The following is a 20275-nucleotide window of genomic DNA, read 5'->3' on the forward strand; positions in this document are numbered from 1 at the left end:
TGCCGGCCCCGCCTCTCCCTCCCTCCCATTGGGGCGCTGCTCCACAGGCTCCGCCCCCGCTCAGCCACGCCCCTTTGGCCTCGCCCCGCCCACCACCCTTCTCTCGCTCCCTCCCTCCCGTTCGTTCGCTGCTGCGGTTTGGCGGCGGCGCCGGGCTGTGAGGATAAGGAGCGGCTTAACGCAAGAGATCCGTGAGCGCCATTTCTACAACTTCCCGGTTCACCTTTCTGCGGTGCGAGCAGCGATCTGATTGGAACTGAGTTACTGGGCAGGAATGAACGTGGGTGCCAACGCACCGCGTGTGCGCCGCTCAGCTGCTGCGGTGCAGAGCCGGAACTCTGAGCGCGTGCACTGCTGTGTCACATCGCCCGGTCCTGTGTGAGGAATGAAGGAATGCCACTTTCTGACACTGCACTGGGGTCACGGCGTTTTCTTCCTGGATTTCAGGGGTCTGCAGCACCGTCACAGCACTGCAGCACCGCGCTGTGCCCATCCCTGGCACCAACCCTCACTGGCAGCAGCAAAGCTGCTATGACAGCAGTGTCCTATCAGCCCCGCGGCGGGTATTCCCTTCTGCCCAGGGGTTCCTACAGATGGAGCTGCAAAGCTGCCGAGCTCCGGATGCAGAGCGAGCGCTGCAGAGGTGTTGGTGGCACGGTGGTGGAGCGGGGTGCTGATGCCCTTCGTGCTGGTGATCGCTGGGGTCTTTCTGTGCACATCAGAGATTTCTCCGTGCTGCATTATCACACTGCTCATTGACTGGCATTGCCCTGAGTGCAGCACACAGCAATGGATGCGGGCTGTGGGATGCAGTCGGGGTGCTGAGCCGTTGGCCTTTGGGCTGTAGGAAATCCCTAGGCAGTGCTGCACAGCACCCGTTGTTCCAAGCCTGCCCTGCAAGCACAGTTCCCATGTCCACGCAGCAGTGTGCTCTCCAATGCCCACAGATCTATGGCAGTTCCTTTCTGTCCTCATTTCCATCCTTACATGTGTGGAATTTTGTCTGTCTGTCCTTCCTGGCTCGCTCTCCCCAGCCCCATTTACACGCTGTGCCGGCGGTTGTTGATCATGGCCACGATGTGAGACAGATCCAAACTCTTCATCATCACCTCCATGAACTCGTCGTCCTTCCTTGCTCCCTCCACAAATTCATCCAGGGAAAGTTCCCCTGTGGGGCACAGACAGAGCAGAGTGGGACGGGGGCTCTCAGGGGGGTTTCTGCCTTTCCCTATGGGTGGATGCCAGGCTGGATGTGGCTCTGGGCAGCCTGGTCTGCTGGTTGGTGACCCTGCACATAGCAGGAGTTGGAAACAAGATGATCCTTGTGGTCCTTTTCAACCCAGACCATTCTGTGATTCTATGATCTTTAGAGGCACTGCCAGCAAGCAGCACCTGCTCCTCCCTCTGCCATCAGCTACACCCAAAAAGGGACAAAGAAACCCTACAGAATGCATACAGACAAAATACAGCCAAGGACTGGGTACAGGGAATGAATCCCATTGCACCCATTATGTGTGGTGGAGGAGAAAAGCTTCTCTGCAAAGTGCGTGGCTTCGTGTGAGAAGGAAACACAAAAGGAAAAGACGCACAGATGAAGCAAAAGAGGAGCCACAGGATCAGAGAATTGGTTTGGGTTGGAAGAGACCTTAGGGATCGTTCGGTTCCAATCCCCGCCAGGGGAGGGACGCCTCTCCATGGAGCTCACAGCCCCATCCCGCCTGGGAGCACGGGCAGCTGTGTGGCATTGGGGCATCTCAGTGGGGTGGCAGCAGGGCTGGGGTGGCAGCAGGGCTGGGGTGGCAGCAGGGTGTTTCTCACCGTCTCCGTTCACATCGATTTTGTTGAAGACGCGGTTGGTGAACTCCTCTGCGCTCGTCTCGTGGTCGCCACCATTGATGGCACGGATGGCCTGGAAGAGCAGAGCAGGATAGGAAAACACCATGGGAATCCTCAACCCTGACAGCTGGCCTAGAGGGGAAGGAGGCTCTGCAGTGTGGGAGGAGCGAAAGGCAAATGGGATCCTGGGCTCCATCAGCAGAGGGGTGGTCAGCAGGGACAGGGAGGTGATCGTCCCTCTCTACTCGGCTCTTGTGAGGCCCCATCTGGAGTCCTGTGTCCAGGTGTGGAGCCCTCAGTACAAGAAAGACATTGAGATGTTGGAAAGGGTCCAGAGGAGGGCGACTGAGATGAGCAGGGGGCTGGAGCACCTCCCCTATGAGGACAGGCTGAGGGAGTTGGGCTTGTTCAGCTTGGAGAAGAGAAGGCTGCGGGGTGACCTCAGTGCAGCCTATCGATAGCTGAAGGGAACCTACAGCCAGGAGGGGAGTAAACTCTTCAGAAGGGCTGACAACAGCAGGACGAGGGGAAATGGATCCAAGTTGAAGGAGGGAAGATTGAGGTTGGATGTTAGGGGGAAGTTCTTCACAAGGAGAGTGGTTGGGCCCTGGAACGGGCTGCCCAGGGAGGTTGTGGATGCCCCGTCCTTGGCCGTGTTCAAGGCCAGGTTGGACGGGGTCCTGGGCAACCTGATCTGATGTGGATGTTTGGTGGCCCTGCTGGGCAGGGGGTTGGAACTGCGTGATCCTTGAGGTCCCTTCCAACCCAGGTGATTCTGTGATTCTGTGATTCTGTGAGCGGGTCGGACCTGAGAGCTGCCCTACATTGGGTTGGGTGGAATGGAAGCACTGCTGATAGGGCAGAATGGGGATCCTGGGTGAGATCTGCCCCGAGTTTGGTCAGCGGTGGGGCAGAGCAGGGGTGGAAACCAACATCTGTGCTGCGTCCCGAGAGCTGCTGTGTGAGTAGAGGTGTCCCTCTGGAACACAGCAACCAGCCCAGCCAAGGGCAGGTTGGTCCTCAGTGGGGTGTGGGGGAAGGTGGGGGAAGAGTCAGGATCTGACAGGTGAAAGTGAAACGTGGAGTAACACCTTGGACAGGGTAAGGAGGAGAAAACAAGGGAAAATGAGGGGAGAAGGGGGAAATGGGGGACAGCAAAAGAAAAAGGAGAAAATAAACCACAAGGAAGTGGAGGAAAAGCAAACGAACAAAAGAAAATGGAGGGGAAAAAAAACAAAACAAAAGAAAGCGAAGGAAAAAAAGAACACAAAATAAAAGAGAAAAATGAAACCAAAAGAAAATGGAGGGGAAAAAAAAAACAACAAAAGAAAATGGAAAAACACAAAAGAAAACAAGGAAAAATAGGGGATGTGAGATGAAAATGGGGAAAATCAAAAGAAAATGGGGAAGAAAAAGAAAACAGAAGAAAACAAGGAAAAATGGGGGAATAAGGGGAAAAACAAGGAAAAAACAGGGGAAAGGTGAGAAGATGGGGAGAGCTTTTGAAAACCAGGGGAAAAATGGAAAACTGGGAAAAGAAACATTGGAAAACTGAGGGAAAACAATGGAAAAGTTGGGAGAACTGGGGAAAAGAATGGTGAGCAGGGAAAATAAGGGGAGAAGAGTGGAAAGCAGTGGAAAACAAGGAAAAAAGAGAGGAAATAATGGAAATGGATTAAAATAGACAAAAACGAGGGAATGCAAAGGGAAACCAGGGAAAGTCAAGTGAAAACCAGAGAAAACAGGGAAAGACCATTGGAAATGGGAAAAGAAGGGAAAAGAAAACTCTTGAATATGGGGCAAAAGAGGGGAAAAGAGGGGGAAAGAAGTGCCTCCAGCGTGAGGCTCTGCGAATATCGCCTGTGGAACGGCCGTTTCCTATCCCTTCTCTTCTTTTGCTCTTTTCAGCCTTTGTAGGAGCCGTTGCCTAACACTGTCTTGCCTGTAATGCCTATTGATTGTAATTAGCAAATTGGCCAATTTTAGCTCCAAGAAAAGTGTTCGTTGTTTGGTTCTTCGTCCTTTATTAGTTCAGCGTCTTTCTAAGCTCCAATGGAAGAGACCAAACGGGGACCCTCTGATTGCTGCCATGAAGCCGCTGCTGTTGCATTGAGGGACATTGAGGGGCTGAGCCTAAAAGGAGGGACTGATGGAGGGCATTCCCTGTATCTGCTCCTCCTCTTTGCAGCTCCTGCATGGAGGTTGTGTTCTCAGCCTCTGCTCCCAGGGAATGGGGGTGGGAGATGATGGGCTCAGGGTGCAACGGGGGGGTTGGCTTGGAATTGGGAACAACCTGTGCTGCAAAGAGCCGTCAGCACTGCACAGCTGCCCAGGGCAGCCCCCATCCCTGGGGCTGTTCCAGGACCACTTGCTGAGGACTCACCTTAATGATGTTGAGCAGCTCGTGGCGGTCGATGCAGCCGTTCCCATCCACGTCGTACAGCTTGAAGTACCAGCGCAGCTTCTGCTCCATCTTCCCGCGCAGCACCAGGCTGAGGGCTGCCACGTACTCCATGAAGTCGATGTACCCATCCTGGGGCAGAACAGAGCTTACAGACAAAGCTTACAAACAAAGGGAGCCATCAGTGCCTCTGTGCCGTGATGAGGAGGAGCTCCTCGGCCTGGAACCCAGCACCACTCTGCGCTCCCGAGGTTTAAAGCCAGCTTAAATCTGGATTGGGAATCTCCGATCCACTCCTCTCACCATCATTGCTCCCTGTACCTGGGTTTTGTCTCAGGATGATGGAACCTGAAGTGGAACTTGGCCTCAAGATGGGGTTCATTGCAGCACACGGAGCTCATGGGAGAGCTCTGAGCAGCGCTGCATCTCTGGGTGGGTGGTCGCTTCTGAACCTCCCAAGGAAGGGCAGCAGGGAGGGGGAACAAGAAACACAGCTGTTAATTAACAGAGCTGCTTCTCAGCACTGTCGTTACTGGGACACGGTGTTGGGAGGAGGAGCATTTGGGGAGACAGCCAGGGGTCCTGGTGTCCTGGCCCTGGTGTAGGAGCCACGTGGGATTGATGGAATCCATGGAACACCTGGAAACTGCTTCCTCCAGAGTGTTGTAAAGGTCTGTATGGTATGTGAGTCTGGGATTTGAATCCAGAATTTGAGCCTTTACTGTCTAATGTATGCATTACTGAAGGACAGTGAAAGGCTCAAGAAAGCTCCAGCTTCCAGCCTCACCTCCTCCTGCTGGCATCTCACGGGCCAAACGAGCTCAAACCAATTAACACAATGCAGTGATATCTCGAGATTCGTAGGTGAACTTGAACGAGGCTGTTAGACAGCGAGAAGTTACTCCCTATGGCTGTCACCCGTGTCATTGACGCACGCTGATTTGCCCCTTGCATTCTGCTGCCTTACACCAACACCCCTTGGCATTGTGACACAAAGCCCCAAACTGCCCAATGCTGCTGGGGTTGGTTTGCTGTTAGGGGTCGTTACTGATGGTCTGGATGAGGGGATTGAAGGCATCCTCAATAAGCAGGGATGTAAGTAAGTAGGGGTTGGTTTCTATCCACAGGGAATGGTGATGGGATGGGAGGGGACCACAGGATCACAGAATGGCCTGGGTTGGAAGGGACCCCAAGGATCATGAAGCTCCAACCCTCCCACCGCAGGCAGGTCCGCCAACCTCCACATTTCATAGCAGCCCAGGCTGCCCAGGGCCCCATCCAACCTGGCCTCCAACGCCTCCAGGGATGGACGGGGCATCACAGCCTCTCTGGGCAGCTGTTCCAGCAAGAAACACCAACTGTGATGTGTTCAGGGCAGGAGGGACTGCCATTCGTCACCTCATAGTCAGACCTTTGTCCCAGGCAACAGCAATAGGATGGGAGGGGATGGGCTCAGGGTGCAACGGGGAGGGTTGGGTTGGAATTGGGAACAACCTGCAAAGAGCCGTCAGCACTGCACAGCTGCCCAGGGCAGCGGGGAGCCCCCATCCCTGGGGGTGTTTGGTGAGCACAGGAATGTGGCACTGGGGGAGGTGGGATGGATCCAGGTTGGACTGGGGATCTCAGAGCTCTTTGTCAACCTGATTCCACAGTTCTGTGTTTCTCTGGTTCTACAGGGCGCATCCTTTCTCGCAGAGAACTCACCTTGTTCATGTCGAAGGTACGGAACATCTGCTCGATGTACTCGTTGGCCTGGGGGTCCAAACCCCGCAGCCCGAAGAACTGCTTGAACTCATGCTCTGTCAGCTGCCCGGAGGGACACTCTGTCATGAACTTCTTGTACCAATGGTGGATCTCCACTGCCTGCAGGTCGTCCACCGTGGAGCTGTTGTTGTTTCCCATGGCCAGTGATAGGAACCCTGCAGGAACGGTCCTCCCCGTCCCGCTGCTCTCACAGCAATGCCCCTTTGCTTCCGTCCACGTTCAATGTTAGTCCCAAAGTGAAAACCTCTGACCTTCCCCAAGCCCATTAGAAACGTTAATCTGCTTAGAGGCTGCTTTACAGACTCCTGAAGTTTCAATGATACAAACATTCCGCTTAGAATGAAAAGAAGGTGTGAGATAATCCAGCAAAGCTCTGCTATTCCAGGAGCTGCATTGGGGTGAGGAGGTTAAGCAGATGCCTCAGAGCTGCTCTGCTTTTGGACGCTGCCCTATTTTTAACCTTGGTATAATTAGACACAAAGATGAGATGGAAATGCTGCAGGAAGCGAGGTTTGGTGGGGGGTGAAGGTCTGCCCCTCTGTCTGGATTTGTAGACTTGGAGGTCATGGGTAATTTGGCGTATAGGACCAAGAATGACCCATCAGCATCAGGCCTGTGGGAAAAGTCCTGTCTCCACACACAGCACAGATGGGGAACCAGACCTTGCTGTGACTCTGCTGGCCCCAGAAACACGACGGAGGGGCAGCGAACCCCTGCAGAACCCATCTCACAGAGCACAAAGTGGTGCTGCCAGGGAACACCACTAACCATAGAATCACAGAGCCATAGAATGGCCTGGGTTGCAAAATGCCCACAGTGCTCATCTGGTTCCAAGCCCCTGCTGTGTGCAGGTCGCCAACCAGCAGCCCAGGCTGCCCAGAGCCACATCCAGCCTGGCCTCCAATGCCTGCAGGGATGGGGCATCCACAGCCTCCTTGGGCAACCTGTGCCAGTGCCTCACCGCCCTCTGCATGAAAAACTTCCTCCTCATATCCAACCCAAACCTCCCCTGTCTCAGTTCTGGACATTTTAACTCCCCCTGCCTCTCAGCCTCCTTTTTACAACACAGCTTCATCTCAAAGTACCTCACACACCAAATTGCTCAGCATGGCCCTGGTGCTTGCAAAACCTTTGTGTTCCTAGGGGAGGCCGTGGGCAGAGTCCAACTCTGCCTCTGTTGCCCACGTTGCTGACACCAAATCTCAGGTTTTGTTCATGTTCAGTCTAAGTGTATTTTAAAACACTGCAAAGGGTTGTAAATCATTACTCAGCACTGGGGAGTATCTGGTGCCTTGAGCACTCACAACAAGTGGAATCTGGAAAGAAACAGTAAATGAAAAGCTATTTTTGTGCAGAAAGACTCCGTGATATGCAACAACTGCCATGAATCACATAATTGGCAGCTTGTGGGCAAAACAAAATGCATACCATTTTGTTAACAATTTGTAGGAATTAGTTTCTACTTTGAGAATAGATCAACCCACTGCAAATGCCATGGCAGAAAGTTTTACTAGTAGACAAAGGAAACTTGCTTTGCTACCAGTCAGATCTTTTTTCCAGCTGAAGGACACAGGAGGTGACAAAGCCTCGCTCTGTGCTGCCAGTGAGAATCTGTGCAGTCTCATTTTTTCAAGAGGCAGATTGATTTTTGCAGCACCAGGGCCAAATGAACGGAGCCTTTTGTGGGAGGAGACACGAGGGCTGCTTTTCCTAGCAGGGCTGTCATCTTGTTTTAATTTTTCTTATTAATGGTGTAAACTCATCTTGCAAATCTTACAACAGTGTATGCTGATGAACAGGGAAATGTATTTTGGCATCCTTGACCAGTTCATCGAACCTAGCTGTTGGGTACTCTTCTAGATACTGAAGAATGTCCCTAATGTGTAACCAGGTATGTGGTGATAAGTGGAAAGAGTTTTCTTCCCAGTTCCAGGATAAATAATTAATGAAAGAAGATCATCCCCAGCTTCTTCTGGGGCTGTCAGGACCAGTCAGCAGAGCACCTGGCTGTGGGTCACTGCCCAGGCTGTGGGGGTGGGGATGGGCACTGGGGGGCTGCACAGGTCTGGCTGTCCTCAAAGGTCTCATCCAACTGAACTGGTCTATTCCTATTCTAGTCCAGTCTGGTGTATTCCCATTCCATTCCACTCCACTCCACTCCATTCCACTCCATTCCACTCCATTCCACTCCATTCCATTCCATTCCATTCCATTCCACACCACTCCACTCCATTCCACTCCACTCCATTCCACTCCACTCCATTCCATTCCATTCCATTCCATTCCATTCCATTCCATTCCATTCCATTCCACTCCACTCCATTCCACTCCACTCCACTCCATTCCACTCCATTCCACTCCACTCCATTCCATTCCATTCCATTCCATTCCATTCCATTCCACTCTACTCCACTCCACTCCACTCCATTCCATTCCATTCCATTCCACTCTACTCCATTCCACTCCACTCCATTCCATTCCATTCCATTCCATTCCATTCCACTCTACTCCATTCCATTCCATTCCACTCCATTCCATTCCACTCCACTCCATTCCACTCCACTCCACTCCATTCCACTCCATTCCACTCCACTCCATTGCACTCCATTCCATTCCATTCCATTCCATTCCATTCCACTCCACTCCATTCCATTCCATTCCATTCCATTCCATTCCATCCCATCCCATCCCATCCCATCCCATTCCATTCCATTCCATTCCATTCCATTCCATTCCATTCCACACCACTCCACTCCATTCCATTCCATTCCATTCCATTCCATTCCATTCCACTCCACTCCACTCCATTCCATTCCATTCCATTCCATTCCGCTCCATTCCATTCCATTCCATTCCACTCCATTCCACTCCACTCCATTCCATTCCACTCCACTCCACTCCATTCCATTCCACTCCATTCCACTCCATTCCACTCCACTCCACTCCATTCCACTCCACTCCATTCCATTCCATTCCATTCCATTCCACTCCATTCCACTCCATTCCGCTCCACTCCACTCCATTCCATTCCATTCCATTCCATTCCATTCCACTCTACTCCATTCCACTCCACTCCATTCCATTCCATTCCACTCTACTCCATTCCATTCCATTCCACTCCATTCCACTCCATTCCACTCCACTCCATTCCATTCCATTCCATTCCATTCCATTCCATTCCATTCCATTCCATTCCACTCCATTCCATTCCACTCCACTCCACTCCATTCCACTCCACTCCATTCCATTCCATTCCACTCCACTCCACTCCATTCCACTCCACTCCATTCCACTCCATTCCACTCCACTCCACTCCACTCCACTCCACTCCACTCCACTCCACTCCACTCCATTCCATTCCATTCCATTCCACTCCACTCCACTCCACTCCATTCCATTCCATTCCGCTCCACTCCACTCCACTCCACTCCACTCCACTCCACTCCATTCCATTCCATTCCACTCCACTCCACTCCACTCCATTCCATTCCATTCCATTCCACTCCACTCCACTCCATTCCACTCCACTCCATTCCACTCCATCCCATCCCATCCCATCCCATCCCATCCCATCCCATCCCATCCCATCCCACTTTCTAATCCCCCTTTCAGGTGAGGGGCTCTGCTTTCTGTGCACGTCCTCCCATGGAGCTGTGTCTGTGTGTCAGCATGCAGTCCTGTGCTCAGCAAATAGCACTGTGGGGCAGCCACCAAACTCATGGATTGATTTGGGAACCAGGTGTGTGACTGCATGGAGCATGGGGCTGTATGGGGCTGTATAGGGATGTATGGGGTGCACAGGGCTGTACAGCATATGGGATACAGAGCTACTATGGGAATGTGTGCAGTAGGGGCTGGATGACATATAGGGCTGCATGGGACTGTATGGGGTATGGGGTTTATGGGAGTAAAGAGCTGCATGAGGACGCAGGGCTGTATGGAACCATAGTGTTGTATGGGACCATGGAAGTGTATGGTGGCACAGGGCTGTATGGTCACATAGGGCTGTGTGGGGGTTATAGGGCCATATGGGGGGGTATAGGGCTGTCTGGGGCCAGTGAGCTGTATGGGGTACAGGGCTATATGGGAGCAAGGAGCTGGATCATGAGGTTGTATGGGGACACAGGGCTGAGTGGGGCCAAGAAGCTGTATGGGAGCATAGGGATGTATGGGGGCCATAGGACTGTATGGGGCCACGGGGCTGTATGCGGGCAGGGGGCTGTATGGGGCTGTATGAAGCTATATGGGGCTGTATGGAGCTATATGGAGCTGTATGGGGCTGTATGTGGGCAGGGGGCTGTATGGGGCTGTATGAGGCTATATGGGGCTGTATGGAGCTATATGGAGCTGTATGGGGCTGTATGTGGGCAGGGGGCTGTATGGGGCAATATGGAGCTGTATGGGGCTCTATGTGGGCAGGGGGCTGTATGGGGCAATATGGAGCTGTATGGGGCTGTATGGAGCTGTATGGGGCTGTATGTGGGCAGGGGGCTGTATGGGGCAATATGGAGCTGTATGGGGCTGTATGGAGCTGTATGGGGCTGTATGTGGGCAGGGGGCTGTATGGGGCAATATGGAGCTGTATGGGGCTTTATGGAGCTGTATGGGGCTGTATGAGGCTATATGGGGCTGTATGGAGCTATATGGAGCTGTATGGGGCTCTATGTGGGCAGGGGGCTGTATGGGGCAATATGGAGCTGTATGGGGCTGTATGTGGGCAGGGGGCTGTATGGGGCAATATGGAGCTGTATGGGGCTGTATGGAGCTGTATGGGGCTGTATGTGGGCAGGGGGCTGTATGGGGCAATATGGAGCTGCATGGGGCTGTATGGGGCTGTATGGAGCTGTATGGGGCTGTATGGGGCTGTATGTGGGCAGGGGGCTGTATGGGGCAATATGGAGCTGTATGGGGCTGTATGGAGCTGTATGGGGCTGTATGGGGCTTTATGGAGCTGTTATGGGGCTGTATGGCCCCGTGCACTTATGGCACCGTGTAACAGTTTCAGCAGAGTCAACTCCCATTCACGTCATCCAGGGCGCATTAACGGAACGTAATGAGGATGAAAGTGAAATAAATTAGCCGTAGGCAGCTGGTAATTAGAGAAATTGCTCTCTCCCAGCTAATTAAAGCGAAACAAAGCCGGAAGCGGTCACGGCGAGGTCGGGAGCCGGAGGCGGGGGGCGTGGCCACGAAGGGGGCGTGACTGTACGAACAAGGTAAGGCCCCGCCCCCCGTCTCGGCTGACCATTCGCTTCCTTGTTATGGGGCGGGGCTTCGAGGCCCGGCTCGGGATTGGCGGTTTACTGCCACGTGTCCGCGAACAGCAGCGGGCGGCCTCCTCAGCTCCGCAGCTGATTGGATGTGCTGCTTCCGGGGGGCGGGGCTAGAGGCCGGAAGTGGCGGCGGTGCGTTCCGGTGCTGAGGTGGCTGCGGCGGGTCGGGTTGTGGCGGCGCGCAGCGCAGCGCTGAGGCAGGTCGGTGCTTTGTGCCCGTTCTTTGGCGCTCCGCCACGGGGTGCGTTCGGCCCGCAGGGTCGGGGGGGGGGAAGCGAGGCGGCCTTGCGGGGCGGCGGGGAGCGGCGGTCGGGCCCCGAGGCGCTGCCGCGGGTCGCGTCTGATGGAGCTCGTGAGCTGCGGGGCGGCAGCAGCGCCTGTTTGCCTCCGGGAGAAGGAAAAAAAGCAAAGAATTGAAGTTAGCGTGCGTGTAGCGCGTGTGTAATGCAGTCGCAATGGGGCGGGTGAGGGGAAAGATAACGCTGAGTCCTTCATCTGTAGCTGATACGCAGAAATGGGGATGGATGAGATGGGGGTGGGCGACTTCATCACTTGTGTGCAGGCCGTGCAAATCTGTCGTTATGAGCCCTGAGGGGCTGCGGATCCCCACTGCAGTCATAGAGCCATAGAATGGCCTGGGTTGCAAAGGCCCACAGTGCTCATCTGGTTCCAAGCCCTGCTGTGTGCAGGTCGCCAACCAGCAGCCCAGGCTGCCCAGAGCCACATCCAGCCTGGCCTCCAATGCCTGCAGGGATGGGGCATCCACAGCCTCCTTGGGCAACCTGTGCCAGTGCCTCACCGCCCTCTGGCTGAAAAACTCCCTCCTCAGATCCAACCCAAACCTCCCCTGTTTCAGCTTAAATCCATTCCTTCTTGATCCTTGTGGGCCCATAGGAGTGGTAGAACCCCTCTGCGATCGCTGTGAGCCCAGAGGAGCTGTGGCTGCTGGCTGCCAGCTGTGCTGTTTGCACACTGGGTGAGGCAGTGGCTGTGCACTGAGCTGCGTGCATCCTGTGTTTGCCGACTGCTGCTTATGAGGGAGTTGGTCCGTCCTGTGTGATTCCTTCCTGCCACATGCTCAGCCTTAGCACAGCGTTTGGTATTTCCCAATTTTCCTCAAGAATTGGCTTCTCGAGGCTCGGGTGGAGGTTCTGTTCTCTGAGGGAAAAGGAGCTGCGTCTCTGGGAGTGGGGTTAACCCCCACTGGTGGCTGTTTGCCAGCAGCACTCCTCAGGGCTCGGGATTGGGGCAATTTTAATAGCTTTATCAGTGATCTGCATGAGGTGGTCGAGTGCCTCCTCAGGTTTGCAGATGGTGCCAACTTAGGCAGGAACATTGATCTGCCTGAGGTTAGGAGTCGCAGAATCATAGAACCCTTAGAGTTGGAGGGGACCTTGAAAGGCCATCAAGTCCAATTCCCCTGCAATGCACAGAGACATTACAGCTCCATCAGGTTGCTCAGGACCTGTTCCAGCCCGGCCTTGACAGTCTGGAGGAGTGGGGCTTCAACCACGTCTCTGGGCAACCCGTTCCAGTGCCTCACCACCCTGACTGTGAAAGACTTTTTCCTTATATCCAAGCTAAATCTACACTCTTTAAGTTTGAATTCATTTCCCCTTGTCCTGTCACTACAGACTCTGTTCAAGACTCTGTCCCCTCTTTCCTGTAGCTCCCCTTTGGGTACTGGAAGGAAAATCTGCAGGTTGATCCGGATAGGATGGATCAATGCTGTTCAGCAAGGCCAGTTGCAGCGTCCTGTGCCTGGGTCATAGCAACCTCATGCAGCAGTGTTGGCCTGGGGAAAAGTGCCTGGAGAAGGAGCTGGGGGTGCTGTTGGCAGCTGAACACGGGCCAGCATTGTGCCTGGGTGGCCAAGGAGGCCGGTGACATCCTGGCTCGTAGCAGCAGCGGTGCAGGCAGCAGAGCAGGAGGTGCCCGTCCCTCTGCATGGCGCTGCTGGGGCCGCAGCTCAGCGCTGTGTTCTGTCTGGAGCCTCTCTACAAGGAAGTGAAGTTGGAGGAACGTGTTCGAAAAATGAGGCTGGTGAAGGGACTGGAGAAGACGACCTGTGAGCAGCGGCTGAGGGAATCCAGGTGGTCCCACCTGGGGAAGTGGAAGCTGAGAGGAGAGCTCGTCACTGTGCAACTGCCCGGCAGGGCGCTGCAGTGAGGAGGGGCCGTCTCTGTTTTCGGGTGATGAGGAACGGGATGCAAGAAAATGGCCTCAAGTTGTGCCAGGAAAGGTTTAAATTGGACCTTAGGAAGAGTGAGTGCTTCCACGGGCAGGGTGGTGAGGTGCTGAGATGGGCTGTGCCAGGCAGCAGTGCTGTCACCAGCCCTGCAGGCATGGAAGAGATGGTGGATGTGGCACTGAGGGATGTGGCTTAGTGGTGGGGTCTGATAGTGTCAGCTGGTGGTTGGACTCAGTCTTAGAGGTCTTTTCCAACCTGAATGGCTCCATGATGCTAACTAAGCAAATAGGAAATGCAAGCACTGGGCTGTTTCTGCCCCGAGTCAGTGACACCAACGTGTGTGCTGACCTGGCTTTGGGACAGTAATTCTGCTATTCCTGTGTTCTGCCTCTGGGGTGGTGCAAAGATGATGGAGCCGAGCTGCTGTGGTGCCCATGGATGGGATGAGGCAGTGGACACAAACTGGAATGCAAGAAATCACCTCTGAACACCATGAAGTGCTCATCTGCTGTGTGGTGATGGAGCCTCAGCACAACCCAGGGCAGCTGTGGAGCTCCCCTCCTTGGAAAGCTGTCTGGAACTGACCTGGGGTAGAGGTTGGGCACATTTGTGACACCGAGAAGCTGTGGCCTTGTGTTGAGTGGGACGAGCAGATTCATCCTCCTCAAACATTGCTGGTGGTCACAGAGGCGTTTTTACTTTCCATGCCTTTAAGTGAGTCTGTTCTGTTGCCAGCTTGGCAAACAGCTAATGGTGAAAGAAGAAATTTCCCCGTAAGCCTGTGTTGCTTTGGAGCTCCACGATGGGTGCAGGCCAGCTGGGATGCACGTGAGATACTGGCACTGCGTTTGCTGGCTGTTGCACTGATACAGAACAGGAGCACTCCTAGCTTTATTGCAGAGCTTTATTCCTTCACCAGAAGTGTCACCTCCAGAACTGTTTACAGGAGTCCAAGACCTGCCTGCTTGCTTCACTGCTTCCCAGGCGTTCTGTTCTGCAGGCAGCAGAGATAGAGTTTGAAAGCATTGGAAATCAGAGTGTGCGTTAGCAAGGACAGGAGAAATCATATTTTCCAAACGAGGAAGACTTTTCACTTTCAATGCTTACCACAGATGAGTGACTGTGACAGACCCAGAGCGTGTTGTGTAGAAAGGAGAGAGGTTTTATCTCCTTACTGTCAAATAAATTGTTTTTCTTCTCTTCTGCCTTCAAGGACCCTTTGTTCCTATGCCCTGCCAGGACCCACGAGATAAACAGGAATGGTGTGAAGGAGCTGTGTGTGAGCAGCAGCACTGCCCTGCAAACCTCTCCCCTACTGAGCAAGCAGACCTATGAGCTCCTCAGTCCATGAAGGAGGTTGGTGTTCATGTGGCCTTTTTGCTTCCTGATAGAGAAACGCATGTTAGCACACCTAGCTTAAAGTCTGGGAGCTGTGACTGCCACGCTGAAGTGTTGTGTGATTCTCACCCTTGTTGGTGTCTCCATGCTCTAAGTGGCAATGTGAGAGGAGGGGTTTGTTTGCAGAGATAAAGGAGATTGAGAATGAGCATAGAGCCAGCTTGGGAAGTCTCCTGCTGGCTAAGCAGAGACTTCAGAACTTGATGTAAGCTTGAGTTTCTATCTAATGTGGTACTTGCATGTTCTGTTGCAGTCAGGCTCGAGCTAGGAGAACTGACAACAAACTAAAACCTCTTTCTGCCTCCTCCCTCCGAGCAGTGTGGGAGAATGGCAGACATGTTCAGTTTGTAGTGCTTCCCCTCTGCCTTCCTCCCTCGCCCTGCTGTGAGGTCCCTCCTATGGGATGCCATCCTTCCCAAACCGATCCTGCACAGCCTTCCCACAGGGATGGATTGCTCCAGTGTGAGGTCCCTCGGGCTGCAGCTCCTGCCCAATGATCTGCTCCAGCATAGACTTCCCCCCATGGGCTGCACTCAGACCTGGGGCCAACTCCTGCAGGGCCTTTCCGTGGGCTGCAGCCTCCTTAGGCCACATTTGCCTGCTCTGCAGTGGGCTCCTCTCCGCAGGCTGCAGGGAACTTCTATTCCATGCCTGGAGCACCTCTTGCCCTCCTCCTGCACCCAACTTGGTGTTCTCTGAACGTTCTCTCTCTGAGTGGAGCAGCATTTCTTCCCCTTCCTTCAGTCTGCTCTCCTGGAGGTGCACTCAGCATCCAGAGCTGCCTGTGCTATGAAGCAGCTCCTGCACTCCTCTGGCAGAGGCCACCCCTGCTGCCCAAACCTTGTCACACAAACCCAATGCAATTCCTGAGGTTTTTCTGTTCTTTTGTGGTTTAATCCTGGCTGGCAGCTCAGCACCACGCAGCTGCTTGCTCTCCCTTCCTAGGTGGGATGGGGAAGAGGATTGGAAAGGTACAAGTGCAAGAACTCAGTGAGCTGAGGTAAACCACTGTGTTCTCTTGGCAGAGCAGTTGCATTCTCTGTAAGCCTGACCAGTGTGGAGGGATGCCTTTTTTTTCCCCCAGCAGTTTTGGCTGTATCCTGACTCTTTGCTTTGTTTCAGGCTGAAGATGCTGAGCCGTTTGTCAGGCTTGGCAAATACTGTTCTTCAAGAGCTGTCTGGCGATGGTGGAGATGCAGTTACTGAGTCTGAGTCCTCTGACACTGTAAGTAAGCTGTAGTGAAAATGTTTTCTGAAAGAGTGGTCAGGCACTGGAGTGGCTGCACAGGGAGGTGGTGGAGTCACAGGATCACAGAATTGTAGGGGTTGGAAGGGAGCTCCAGAGCTCATGGAGTCCAACCCCCTGCCCAATCAGTTCCTACAGCAGGTCGCACAGGTCGGCATCCAGGCAGGTCTGGAACATCTCCAGAGCAGGAGACTCCACCACCTCCCTGGGCAGCCTGTTCCAGTGAACAGTGGGACCCATGGAGACCCATTGGGACCCATAGAGACCCATAGAGACCCATTGGGACCCATGGAGACACACTGAGACCCATTGGGACCCACAGTCTCCCCCACCTCCCTGGGCAGCCTGCTCCAGTGAACAGTGGGACCCATAGAGACACGTTGGGAACCATGGAGACCCATAGAGACCCATTGGGACCCATAGAGACCCATTGGGACCCATAGAGACACACTGAGACCCATTGGGACCCACAGTCTCCCCCACCTCCCTGGGCAGCCTGTTCCAGTGCTCCTCACCTCACTGCACAGCCGTTCCTTCGCACATTGCTGCAGAACTTCCTATGCTGCAGTTTCCAACCATTTCCCCTTGTCCTGTCTCCACTCACCACTGAACAGAGTCCAGCCTCGCCATTCTGCCCCCCACACCTCAGATCCTGATAGACCTGGATCAGGTCCCCTCTCAGCCTCCTTTCCTCCAGGCTGAACAGACCCAGTTCCCTCAGCCTTTCCCCATAGCAGAGATGCTCCAGGCCCCTCACCATCTTCTGGCCCTCCGCTGGACTCTTCCCAAGAGCTCCCTGTCTGTTTTGTGCTGGGGAGCCCAGAACTGGACGCAGTGCTCCAGGTGAGGCCTCAGCAGGGCAGAGCAGAGGGGGAGGATCGCCTCCCTCCACCTGCTGGCCACGCTCCTTGCAATGCACCCCAGGATGCCGTTGGCCCTCTTGGCCACAAGGGCACACTGCTGGCTCATGGCAACCTGCCGTCCACCAGGACACCCAGGTCCCCCCCCCACAGAGCTCCCCTCCAGCAGCTCATCCCCCAACCTGTACCACTGCATGCAATCATTCCTCCCCAGATGCAAGACTCTACACTTGCTTTTGTTAAACCTCATCCTACCCTGGAGGCGTTCAAGGAACATCTGGATTTTGTGTTGAGGGACGTGGTGTAGTGAGAATCATTGGTGATGGGTGGATGGTTGGACTGGGTGATCTTAAAGGTCTTTTCCAACCTTAGTGATTCTGTGAGAAGACTTCCAGACATAACATAGAATTGGTTTTGGGAGTGTAAACCATCTGGCTGCAGTGAGAACTATTTCCTCCTTCACTGCTGAGTGCTGAAGGAGCTACGGAGCCAACGTTCCGCTCTGCTTCTGAATTCCCAACGTCTTAAGTCAGTGCTTATGTGGGGCAAACCAAAATCTACATAAGTTTCTAAATCTCAAAGTGATGCTAGAAAAAGTATTAGAATGAGAATGAAGAAAGATTTCCAAGTTTTAATGGTTCTGTAAGCAGGAAGAGGAGCTGTGCACAGTTGGGTGGCAGGAGAAGACTTTGGTCTGCAGGCTGCCTTTTAGCACCTAGGGCAGTGCAGACTACCTGAGTGGTGGCATCTCCTGAGAGCCACTCACTTCAGCTTTCCTGTGTTCATTGAAGATGCATGCATTCTTTGTTGTTTTTTTCTTCCCCCCCTTACACACAGAATCATAGAATGGCCTAGGTTGAAAAGGACCACAATGATCATCAGCTCCAACCCCCTGCTATGTGGAGGGGCCACCAACCACCAGACCAGGCTGCCCAGAGCCACATCCAGCCTGGCCTTGAATGCCTCCAGGAACGAGGCATCCCCAACATCTTTCTCTCAATGATCTTTTCCCACTATTTCACAGAATCGTGTGTAGTTCTGTAGGCTGCATGCAATGTTTGCAAGGAACAAGAAGGCAGCGTTTAGGAGCCGACCTGAAGGTGACATCAGGATGTGTGCTGTGGTCTGTTTGGACTTTGCTCCTCCAGAGCACTCATCTCACTGTTTCAGGTAGAGCCTTCAGAGCTGGGAGGAGGAGGCATGGAGGAGGCACCAGAGGACTTGTTGGAACGGTTAGCACAGACTGAGAAGCTGGTTGTCCAGCTGAAGGATTTGATCCGAGAGAAGGATGCCCTGCTCCAGCAAAAGGAAGCTGTGCTCAAGGTATCATCTCTTTTACCAAGGACCTAACAGCAGGTGTGAAATGCTGTGTCAGCTTTCTGTGCAGCCTACTTTGTGTTTTCTTCTGCCATTGAGATGCCTGCACTGCTGAAGGCGCCGGGTTTGGGGTTCCAAAGAGTGGGCCTCAACCAAAGAGATGTGGGATTGCTTCTGTGCCCTTTGTTTAGGTGTAGCTGCCTCTGAAGTGAAGACGTGGCATCCAGATGCCGTGTGCATTTGCAGCTGTCATTGCTCTGATAAGTGCTAATATCTTTTATGTCAGTGTTTTTTTTTCCCCTCCAGTTCAGAGCATTTGGGACCTACTGCAGCCTCCCAGCAGTCCAGTGGTTTGTGGCATTTAAACAGGTTTATGTATTGCTTATCCTGAGGCACTGCAGGAGAGGAAGTCCTGAGGGACTGCATATTGTAGAGGGAGTCAAATTTAACTTGTTCTGACTGCTGGGAGATGTCCCTTGAGTGGTCCATCCCCTGGAGAGAAACTGGCAGAGCAGAAGCATGCAACTGTTCTGCTGTTTAAAGCGCTTTGGAGCAAGTTTGTTTTCTGAATGCTTTAATTAGCATTGGTATGAGAGGGGTTTGGGCAAAGAGGCAGACTGACAGAACTGCAGCTTTTATGAGTGGTGCTTGCAGGATGGTGGGCAGCACTGAGATTTTAAGCACAGCCCATTCGTGTTCTTCTCTTCCAGGAGGAGCGCGAGGCTGCTGATGCAAAGCTGATGAAGCTGAAACTTCAGGCCAAAGCCAAGCTGGCATCTCTGAACAAACGCATCGAGGAGCTGACAGAGAAGGGCCCTCTGCTGCCTGCACAGGCCGTGCCAGGGGAGCAAATGTGTGCTAAGGTTGGGAGAATTAAAAGATGCTGCTTCTGCAGGTCGTCTGGGGTTGCCCTGTGTCGTAGGTCTCGCCCTTCTGTTGTTAGCAGGACATCCACAGTCCCAGCAAGGATGTCTGCTGCAGGAAGCTGATCTGTCCAGCTTCTCTGTACTGCAGACCTCCTTGGGCTGCACAGCTTGATCTCCCCAAGGGTACGGGTCACTTTCATGCTGTGTATCTTCAGTACTCTCTTATGGGTAAAGTTCTTGCAGAAATCACATCTGTGTGTGAGCTGTTTCCAAAGGTTGCCTGTTCTGACAGCACAGCAAAAGAGAGGGGAGGTAGACTGGAATACAAGACAGAAGGAGTAGTTGGAAGGCAGTAACTCAAATATAAGATGGTATTTCTAAGCCATGTATCTTCCTGTGCCTCTGCAATGTTTCGTGGTAAACTGGAACCGTTTGTGTGAACCTGGGTAAGAGGAGGGGCAGGAATGTCCCATGCCAGCATGTTAAAGAAGCTGCTGACTGCTGGTGAGGAGCTACCACAGGCACTGCTGAGTTTGTGAGAACTTTGGGAACTGTTCTGCTGACCACATCATCTTTTTAGAAGAACTTTATGTGAGTTGGCAAGAGGAGTGAGATGGAAGCCCAGAGAGGTCACTGCACACTGGGGTGATCTTCACTAAACCAAAGAGGGTAAAAGGTGATTAGAAACACTGGGGAGAGGAAAAAATAAGTTGGGAATTGTAGGGAAAGTCAAAAGGTGAGTGTGAGTGACATTGAAATGTGAGCTCTGAGGTGAGGGGTGGCCACTAATTGAAAAGCACCTGAAAGGCAATCCTGAAAAGTCATTGGTCAAAGGTTCACAGGCTCACAAGAGGCAAGCCCTGTTTCACAAACTGCATCTTCTGTTAAGATGAGATCCCCACCAGCTGACCAAGGGCTGGTGTCTGTTTTTTGGATTCCAGTACAACTTTGAGGCTGTTTCTCACAGTATCCTTCTGGACAAAGCATCCAGCATATGGCAGCCAAAAGCACAGTGCAATGGGTGAGCAGTTGGCTGACAGGTGGGCTTCCATCAGGCTGCAGGGGTTCTGCAGGGTTCTGTTTTAAGGCCACATCTCTTTGATGCTTTTGTCAATGACTTAAA

At 53.2% G+C, this 20275-nt stretch overlaps 2 protein-coding genes across 3 annotated transcripts in view; one reads left to right on the top strand and one right to left on the bottom strand.

The window, feature by feature from the left end:
- Positions 1-1040: 1040 nt before the first annotated feature.
- LOC128091965 (guanylyl cyclase-activating protein 1-like) lies at positions 1041-6139 on the bottom strand. The gene is made up of 4 exons (XM_052705411.1): positions 5942-6139; positions 4220-4369; positions 1819-1909; positions 1041-1168 (listed from the first exon to the last, which is right to left on the bottom strand). Exons 1-4 carry the CDS (start codon positions 6137-6139, stop codon positions 1041-1043), a joined length of 567 nt encoding a protein of 188 aa, XP_052561371.1.
- A 5267-nt stretch (positions 6140-11406) lies between these two features.
- The window catches only part of GOLGB1 (golgin B1), a 41356-nt gene continuing 32487 nt past the window's right edge, over positions 11407-20275 (top strand). Inside the window, exons 1-5 of one of the 2 annotated variants that reach the window (XM_052705383.1) lie at positions 11407-11475; positions 14679-14821; positions 15986-16088; positions 18140-18292; positions 18997-19149. In XM_052705383.1, the coding sequence (XP_052561343.1) occupies positions 15993-16088; positions 18140-18292; positions 18997-19149 (402 nt within the window). In that variant the 5' untranslated portion in view covers positions 11407-11475; positions 14679-14821; positions 15986-15992. Of the gene's footprint in view, positions 11476-14678; positions 14822-15985; positions 16089-16776; positions 16953-18139; positions 18293-18996; positions 19150-20275 lie in introns of those variants that run through there. The other variant, XM_052705384.1, reaches the window with a different exon arrangement.

Source organism: Tympanuchus pallidicinctus, unplaced genomic scaffold, assembly GCF_026119805.1.
Source record: "Tympanuchus pallidicinctus isolate F22 unplaced genomic scaffold, pur_lepc_1.0 scaffold57, whole genome shotgun sequence".
Lineage (NCBI taxonomy): Eukaryota > Metazoa > Chordata > Aves > Galliformes > Phasianidae > Tympanuchus > Tympanuchus pallidicinctus.